This window comes from Carassius carassius, chromosome 47 (genome assembly GCF_963082965.1).
Source record: "Carassius carassius chromosome 47, fCarCar2.1, whole genome shotgun sequence".
NCBI classification, from domain to species: domain Eukaryota; kingdom Metazoa; phylum Chordata; class Actinopteri; order Cypriniformes; family Cyprinidae; genus Carassius; species Carassius carassius.
In genome coordinates this window covers 24787823-24796904 of record NC_081801.1, presented here as the reverse complement: position 1 = coordinate 24796904, position 9082 = coordinate 24787823, and the positions used below count along the sequence as shown (strand labels likewise).

The following is a 9082-nucleotide window of genomic DNA, read 5'->3' as shown; positions in this document are numbered from 1 at the left end:
AGCTGGATCCATTAGGGGGGTCGGATTATTCTGTAGTAATGAAGAGCTAGGATCCAAGTGCAAATGAAAGAGTTTATTGAGAGAGCGATGACACAAGTCTCTGCAAACGGGAACACAAGTAGCTGCAGGTTATGCAGAAAAAAGTCACTCTTAACAGAAACGGCAGATACTAAAGACAAAGGAAAGATCACAGGACGGTCTCCGTAGAGGGTCCTCGATGAATGGGTCAGTGGCTCTCTCTTGGTTTAGTGAACGGCTTGAATGCAGCAGGTTAACAGGGAGACCGGCTAGTGGGACTTTGACCTCTCGTCCCGACGTATTGAGCGGCCGCTATGCTCTGAGAGCAGCTCAGGGAGATCCTCGAAAAGAGAGGTTAATAGGCAGTGATAAGATGTAGCTGACCTGAACCTGACTGTAGACAGAACAGCGACAAGACTGTGACTAGACAAGACGGATACAGCAGGGTTTGTAGAAAGCCACCAGCATCATACTCCGATGAAATAATCCGACAACTGGCAAGAAAACAGAGGACATTAAATAGCAAGCGGGTTAGAGAGGGAACAGGTGGAACGGATCAGCGAAGAGGCTACAAATGAGAAACAGCTGAAGAGGGAAAGGGAAAGAGTGAGGTAGTGACCAGCAGAGGGAGGAAAAGGAAAGGAGAAGTCAGAGGGAAGAACCAGACTCATAACAAGTATAGAGCTGTGTTTACATCGTCTACTTCACAGAACTCCTCCTCCACTTCCAGCATTATTTCTTAAAGAGACTCCGCATCCAAGACATGTCCCTTTATAAACAGCACAGGGTTGGGTGTATCTGGTTCCTAAACAAGGAGAAAAGAATGTTATACTGTAACAATATTTAGTAGTTAACATGAAATTTATTATATATATATATATATATCCATAGAATAATTCCATTCTAAAAAAATGTTTCGAAGAAATCATTACCAAGAGAAGGGGTTAAAAAAGAACAAATTATAGATTTAGATATTATGGATACAAATACACTCACCTCACTGATGACATAAAGAGATCTCAGACTCTGCTTTAACAGAAGTGGAAACAGCAGGACAGCAGCAACCACTGACACCTTTAATAGAAAATTTGTTGAATTGACTATGGCATTCTATGTTTCTGATCATTGTGATTTCTAGCTTTACTGTTCATGCAAATCAGTGATTTATTACCTTTGTGTGCCAAATCAATATAGATTTGCTTTTCTTCATCCAGCTCAGTAACAATATCTCCCCCAGCTGCTCTTCTTTAGCGCTCGTTGATTTATGTTTGTGCCACAAGACTCTGTCTGTGACTCTTACCCCAACTGACCTTGACCTCTTTTAATACAAATCTTGACCAGATAGATCCTCCATCTGCAAAATAATTAAATAAACATATACATGAAACATTCTCCCAGGACAATAGAAATTTAAGTATTGAAGTGTCACTTAATTTTTAGCAAACCTACCACTACAATGATTGCGATTATTTTTGATGGACTCCTGGCAAAATGATCTGTTTTCTTACTTTACTGAACCTGCAGCAAATGTCATTTTTTCTTCAACATTAATCAAAGGTGATCTTTCTTTTTTTTTATTTGTTTTTAAGCACATCCTCTGCCAGTCTTTTCCCTCAAGAACTGGTATTTGGTAAAAAGGGCTGAAGATAACTTGTGTTCACCTGTTGCATACCTGAAAATAGAGAAAAACATTTTTACCCTCATCATTCTCTAAAATGATAAACTTACTGCATGAAAATTACCATGTATATGCGCATTTAATCAAACAGACCTTGAATTGTTTTTTATCTTGTTTGCTTTGTCCTGTCAAAGAAAAAATCTCTGGTCTAAAGTCTTTTTTTTTATTTATTTTTTTGCTACAAACAAGCAATATGTTGTCTTGAGATTGATCCAGGTGGACCAGGTGGAACATCATCAGGAAGTCCTACAAAAAAGTTTCCAGAAAGGTGCATGTTAGTATGGTAAAAACAGCTCATTGATTTGCAAAGATAACAATATAGTTCAGCTAAACATATGTGGACACCTGACCATCACTCCTAATTGAGCATCCCATTAAAAATGGGAATGCAATAAAGTTGATTTGTAATAAAAACCAAATGCATAAATATAAGAAAATTTCAAAGTCACTTAAGTTCTTCCGTACATCCCATTAAATAATTACAATAGTAAATAATAAGGTGTCCACATATTTTTAAACGCATGTAGAATAGTAACTTACTCGTGGTGTCTGTGGTCTTGCTGGCATCTCAGTATTTAGGTTTTGTTGTAATCTTATAAATTTAACTTCATCCTTCAGTTTTTGGGAATATTTAAGCTTTCACAGTGTTAGGTTCGTTAAAGTGTCTCCATCAATTTCAGTATCTGTTAAAACAACAGGAGTCATAAAATTATATTTATAAAGTTAGAGTTAGAAAGGCAGTTATAAAGTACATATAAACAGTGTTATTTTAATTTAACATACTACCTTTATATAGGGACAACGGTGTCTCTTCTGAGAATTGATGATAATAGCATCCTGCTATCGTCCAGGTTCAGTTCTTCAGGAATGAAGTAGAAGCACATTACCAAGCAATCAGTGTAGCTCACAAAATAATCAATACACAAGTGCTCTGGTAACCAGCAGGCTAAAATCTTTACAAATATCTTAAAATAAAATATCTGAGAAAAACGATCTTGAGGTGTTTTAGTAACCACGATATACGCAAAATAAATTAACTCTGGACGGGTAAAGTGACTTAATATTGTGGCCACATTAACATCGTGTGTGCTTAATTCTCTGGCACGTCGTCCTTTATTCATTATGTAACACACAGTTATGACATTAGGTAAGTGTTATTTTCATAGGTTTTCAAAAAGGTCATACTTTATTTGAAAGGTTTTGCTGTCTTACCTCAGATATTCGTGTTGCTCCACTCAGTGCCGCTGTTTGCGCTTGAACGTTTAACGGTTTTTCCGCGTGGCCTCTGATCTTGCGCGTAAGAGATTCAGTGCTTTGCGTTGCGTTACGCAACTTGCGTATTAAGCCCAGAAACCTTCGCCCTGCTTTAAATGCATATGTTTTGATTGTTTTTATTCTCAAAATCGAAGCAATGTCGTAATAATAAAAGTAATAATGATGATGGTGATAATAATAAAACAATTACTAATAAGAAAGAAAGAAAGAAAGAAAGAAAGAAAGAAAGAAAGAAAGATAGATAGATAGATAGATAGATAGATAGATAGATAGATAGATAGATAGATAGATAGATAGATAGATAGATAGAAAGAAAAATTATTTTGCTGATGAAACCTTACACAACAACATTTGAAGGAGTGTTACAAATGACATAACGGTGTTCCTCAATAATATAAACATGTCTAAAAAGGTGTTTTGCAACCAGATTCATTTAAAATCATTCGCTTTTGTCACTTGTCATGTTCTGAGCTGAATTAGTAGGCTATCTGAGATTTGAAGGTTGAATGTGGTATGGGGAAAATTTAAAGGATGTACGGCTTTTTGTGATTTTTTTATTTGTGTTCTAAAAATTGACAACAACATGGTGCACTAAAGATTATTGTGCAATTTAGAGATATGTGAGGTGGTCATGAGTACAGACAAAACGCATTGTATCAAAAATGTTGCCACAACTGCATTTGACATCACAATTAGTAAATGAATAAAAGTAAGTGATACTGAGTGTGTAAATTAATAATTTAATAATGATAATAACAGTTAAGCAAATCGTGTTCTAACTGTACTCTGTCTAGTCTTTACAGTACATCTTAGAAAAGGTTCATGAAAGAACCTTAAATATGCTAGGTTCTAATATGTACCTTTTACCACAGCAAAGGTTCTTAAAATAACTGCCAAATAACCAGTGGATCATTATAGAACCTTTAAGTTCAACTTTGAACCTTTTTGATAGCTAGAAGTTCATTTTTGCACTTAAAGGTTCTTTTTTTTTTTAACTCTAAAGGTTCAATCTATTCTAAGAGTCTGGCTAGTAGCTGGCTAGCAAGTAGCTGGCTAGTAGTACACTAGTTTCCGAAAGATGGTCAGAGTTCTTTTTTGTTCATGTGTGCATTTGCTAGATTATACACCTTTTGACTAATGCTTCCATTCTATGCCAATGCCTCTTCTCTCACAAAAAGAAAAAAAAATACAAACAAACTTCTCATACACAAATGCACACAAAATAGATGGTGGTGTCTGATTAATTACTGAGATCTTATGGCACCACTTCCATTTTAGTACTGTTTATACTTCATGTGTGCACTTGCTAGATTGCACATCTTTTTTTTTGTACCTTTCTGCCTGTAATAGGACATTCACAGATAGTACTACAGAAGTACGATAAGACTACTACCGAAATACTATAGCAGCTTTAAAATATTATAGAGGTATTACAGAACATCACAGAAGTATGTTATGTTCTGTAATACCTCTATAATATCCTAGAGCCGCTATAGCATTTCTATAGTAGTCTTATAGTACTTCCATAGTAATATTTTGTCCCAAAATACTATTTTCCTAAGGGTAATTAGGGCATGCATAACCAACACATAGACGTATATTTTCTGTCATTTAACGTCGGTCATCCTCATAAATGTATTTTAAATTGTTTTCATATTTAGATATGATGGCCAGAAAAAATTAAGTTCTGTTAAGTTTTTGTTATGTTAAGTCTTTCAGTGCCTATTGACCAGTGTTGGGAAGGTTACTTTGGAAATGTAATAGGTTACAGATTACAAGTTACCATATTTAAAATGTAATAGTAGTGTAACTTTTTCAATTACTTTATTAAAGTAATGTAACTAATTACTTTTGATTACTTTTTGATTACTTTTCAAAATCTCCAATAAATGTTTATTTGCAACTGTTAATCATCTTCAAACATTTACACCATTCAGGTTTAACCTTACAGCAGTGCTCAATACTGTCAGACTTTTACAATCCTTCATCACTTGAATTAAGATGATCAAATTTGAACACATGTCTGCATGTCTGCTTCATTAATTTCCACATGGGGCGGACTGGGATAAAATTTCAGACCGGGAAATCTCAAACTCATACAAACAAATTCATGGACAACACTATTTTTTGTATGGACCTGATATAAAAAAAGATTTAAATCTTTAGTTTGGGGACATGCAAAATAATTAAAAGTTCTCTCCTGAACTTCACCTTCACTTCATTTCTTTTTTCTTTTCAGTCTCTTTATTTTGCCCTGTTATCCATCTACCTCATGACTTTAACACTCAAGATTTAACAAAACTATACTTTCTAAATTGCCTACATGTCAAATTGAGTGCATCACTACAATATAAAATCCTAATACTGAACATGAGTCATGTTTTTCCCTCACAAAAATTAACTGCTTTTATTACGTAAAAGTACAGTAACCATGTTTTTTTTAATTATTATTATTGCAAATGGATTACCATTTGTATTTATTTTTAAATAAATAAATATGTAAATTTGTGGCATGGTTTAACAACAGTAACCTTTGTCTCTGAATTTATAGCAAATATTAAAACTTTGCATATGCTTTGATTCAAGTGTACTTTTGATATATTTGTCCAAAATGTGGCATATTCCGTCCGTGTTAGGCAATAGCAATCCCGTTTTTATGACTGGATTCTACTAACCAGACTATGTTTCTGCATCGCGGAAATTATAGGGCCGTACGTCTCAGAATAGTCAGTTCAATTTGGGAAAGAAATCAATTACATCTGTATGTGGATGTGTGTAAATATTCAAATGTAATCCCCACTGTAATCTTTAAAATTTTCAGAAGTAACTGTAATTTAATTACTCATTTTTTCTTAGTAACTGTAACTGATTACAGTTACATTTATTTTGTAATTAAATTACGTAATTAAGTTACATGTAACTAGTTACTCCCCAACACTGCTATTGACTCCCACTATACTCTTTGATTAAACCGGAAGTCAGACTCGCTCGATCGCGTCCAACATGGCGACTCCCATGCACAGACTGATCGCTCGGAGACAAGCGTGAGTTATTTCACACATTACTCGAGTTATAAATTAAATTTGTAACGTATTCGTTGTGTTAATTATTTCAGTAGTCATCTATTTGAGTCCGTGTGTTTTGATATCAAGTATAAAGTCGTTTAGTTATACGATCAAGGCTCACGAGCGCGGATCTGTTGTTTATGTTCTTTCTCGTTATTCTCACAGGGAGGCAAACAAACAGCATGTGCGCTGTCAGAAGTGTCTGGAACACGGACACTGGTCCTATGAGTGCACTGGGAAGAGAAAGTATCTTTATAGACCTTCCAGGACAGCCGAGCTGAAAAAGAGACTAAAAGACAAGGAGAACAATCCTTCGGATGATGTGGGGTAAGAAACGCGACAGAACACAAAACGTTCACACACTTGAGTGGTAATATTGAACGTATGGGTCAATGATTTATAAGAAAATACTCTTTGATAATAACCGTAGTTGCGACAAATGGATCGTTTTGTCGCGTTTTAATGATGTTCTTTGACGGACAGCGACATCTACAGGCGGAAGCACAGAACTGCTACAGAATGGAAAACCACAGTCAAAACAGTTTGTTTCTGAATAATTCCTACATAGAAATTCATTTTGAAATTATTTTATGATGGTAAAAAATGCCTAATTTTACAACGCTGAGTTATAAAATATCAGTAAATGCTTTCCATTAATATACTGTAAACTGTGATTTGTTTCTGTGACGTGCAGCTGTATTTTCAGCATCATTACTCCAGTCACATGATCTTCAGAAATTAATATACTGATTTATCATCAATGCTGGAAACTGTTGTGCTGCTTAATATTTTTTTGGAACCACTGATACTTTTAAATGAATAAAAAGTTTAAAAAGAAGAGCATTTATTTATAATAGAAATCTTTTCTAACGATATACCCTAGAGTTCAAAAGTTTGTGGTCAGTAACTTTTAATCTTTCTTTTTTTGAAAGAAATGAAAACTTTTATTCAGCTAGGATGTGTTAAATTGATAAGAAGTGATAGCAAAGATTTATATTGTTAGAAGAGATTTATATTTTGAATAAATGCTATTCCTCGGTCACTGCCTGTAATTCTGCATGAAGGAACGTCTTGAGAATCATTCATACATGTTCAACTCTCAGCCCATCTTCACAAGTATTCAGACAGGAGTCATGTCTTTGTGGTGTTTTCTGCTGATAAAAGGACAAAGTGAGACTGCATCACCTTACAAGTGGTTGTCAAAAGCAACAAAAAAAAAAAGATACAAAATGCATCGTATTTGTGAGAAAGTGTGACATGCTTGAGCAAAACAAGCATTTTTTTGGGAATCATCAGTACCCCAGAATTAGCAGGAAATTAGTAATGGATGTGATTCAGCAGATATGATGCAGGGCGGTGTTATCAGCCACATTTAAACTCTACTTTCTTGACACTTTTTAGAGCTGGAATAATGGCACGCAGTGAGAAAAAACCTAAGAAAAAGAGGTGAGTCGTTGTCTTTTTGGAAAACGTCTGTGTTATCTATATAAACATTTTATAATGAATGCATTATTTTTACAAAGTAGAATCTCAGAATGTTATATCTATAAAATTACTTTGAGGGAATCAATAAACTAATATTTTCCTGCATGCTAAGTCTGGTATGAATTTAATTTAATTGCACTTGTAGGGTTTTTAAAAATGTTTATAGTATATTCGTTATTTCTGTCCAAAACAATTAACAAATTAGATTCATTGATCATATTCCATTCATCATTATTGTTTATTAAGATGAATTTTTTTTTTTAAATGATGATTTCAAAGTTTGAGTACTGGGTTTCAGAAGTATAATTACGAATGTAGTACAGAAACGTTTAGCAGTGTAATATTAATTTGAACTAATGGTATAAAGTAGCACTTATGGCATCTGCTGTTTTCTTTCAGGTCCTCCTCCAGTTCCAGCAGCGGCAGTAGTGATTCGTCCAGCTCTTCCAGCGACTCTTCCTCGGACAGCAGCGACTCGTCCAGCTCCTCATCCTCGTCTGAAGACAGTAGCAGTGACAGCGACGACAGCTCCAGCTCTTCCTCCTCGTCTTCCTCCGCTTCTGACTCTGATTCCTCCAGCAGTTCTGATCAGGGCCCTCCAAAGAAGAGAAAGAAGAAGAAATGAGGGTCCAGTTCATCTGATTCGAGTCCAGAACTTGTGTCATATACATTGATGGGATTGACTGTCACTTTGCTATTGAATATGTGAGAGTAGGATGGGAAGTCATGTATAAAAAGAAATTGAGACATATGTATGTATATTCTCATTTTTTTGTAGAATGTGAAAATCAAACTTATTTACAACTTTGTTTTCTCTCCATGGCAGAGTGTAGTGGTGTCTTTAACATTATTTATTCATTCATACCAACATCAGTTGATTTATTTCACAGCTTTCTGACCAATTTTTGTTTTTTTTTAAGGACTGACCATGAAGTAAGAATTGTGGCATATGAACAGGCTGAGGCGCATTAACATGGTCTTCATTTTAAAATGGTCTTATGAAATAAACTGATTTCTTACACAAAGAAATGCATGTAAATGTGAAATTAGCAGTGTCAAATAATCAGTTGAAAATGTAGCACGTCTCATAAGAAAATCACAAAAAATATTTAGAAAGCCTTATGAAAATTCATTAACAACCATTTAGTCTGCTACACAAATATAATGGTAAAATTATTATTTTTATTAAAAATAGGGCTCTCAAATCCGATAATCATGTGTACTGTGTATATATGTATGGGTATATAAGAAACGCATGTTATATATATATATATTTTACATTTCTTATATATTTAAGAGTACTTAAGAAATGCATGTACTCTCTCTCTCTATATATATATATGTAGATATTTCTAATCAAAAACGTATTTTGGATGCGATTAATCGCGATTAATCAATTTATTCGAATATGTTATCATGTTTATACCCTAGTCCAACGATTTAGATTTAGTGACAAAATATGCAGGGAATTAATATTTGAGAAGTCACAAAATTGCAATCGATTATTATTTGATAGGATTAAAAAAAATCTGATTTATCAAACTATGTAAACGTTCCGTTA

At 34.3% G+C, this 9082-nt stretch overlaps 1 protein-coding gene and 1 long non-coding RNA gene across 2 annotated transcripts; one reads left to right on the top strand and one right to left on the bottom strand.

The window, feature by feature from the left end:
* Positions 1–704: 704 nt before the first annotated feature.
* Positions 705–1807, bottom strand: LOC132130949 (uncharacterized). Its single transcript, XR_009428818.1, has 4 exons — positions 1468–1807; positions 1190–1372; positions 1015–1092; positions 705–823 (listed from the first exon to the last, which is right to left on the bottom strand). It is a non-coding gene; the product is annotated as an uncharacterized LOC132130949 (long non-coding RNA).
* Positions 1808–5942: 4135 nt separating this feature from the next.
* zcchc10 (zinc finger, CCHC domain containing 10) lies at positions 5943–8567 on the top strand. Its single transcript, XM_059541769.1, has 4 exons — positions 5943–6015; positions 6202–6363; positions 7438–7482; positions 7921–8567. Exons 1-4 carry the CDS (start codon positions 5975–5977, stop codon positions 8144–8146), a joined length of 474 nt encoding a protein of 157 aa, XP_059397752.1. The 5' UTR covers positions 5943–5974; the 3' UTR covers positions 8147–8567.
* The last annotated feature ends 515 nt before the right edge of the window (positions 8568–9082 follow it).

Excerpts from the sequence above, each read along its gene's own strand:
- zcchc10 (XM_059541769.1), top strand. The coding sequence starts at position 5,975 with ATGGCGACTCCCATGCACAGACTGATCGCTCGGAGACAAGC. Across the intron at positions 6,016-6,201 it reads CTGATCGCTCGGAGACAAGC|GGAGGCAAACAAACAGCATG; the intron begins GTGAGTTATTTC and ends TTATTCTCACAG. Across the intron at positions 6,364-7,437 it reads AATCCTTCGGATGATGTGGG|AGCTGGAATAATGGCACGCA; the intron begins GTAAGAAACGCG and ends GACACTTTTTAG.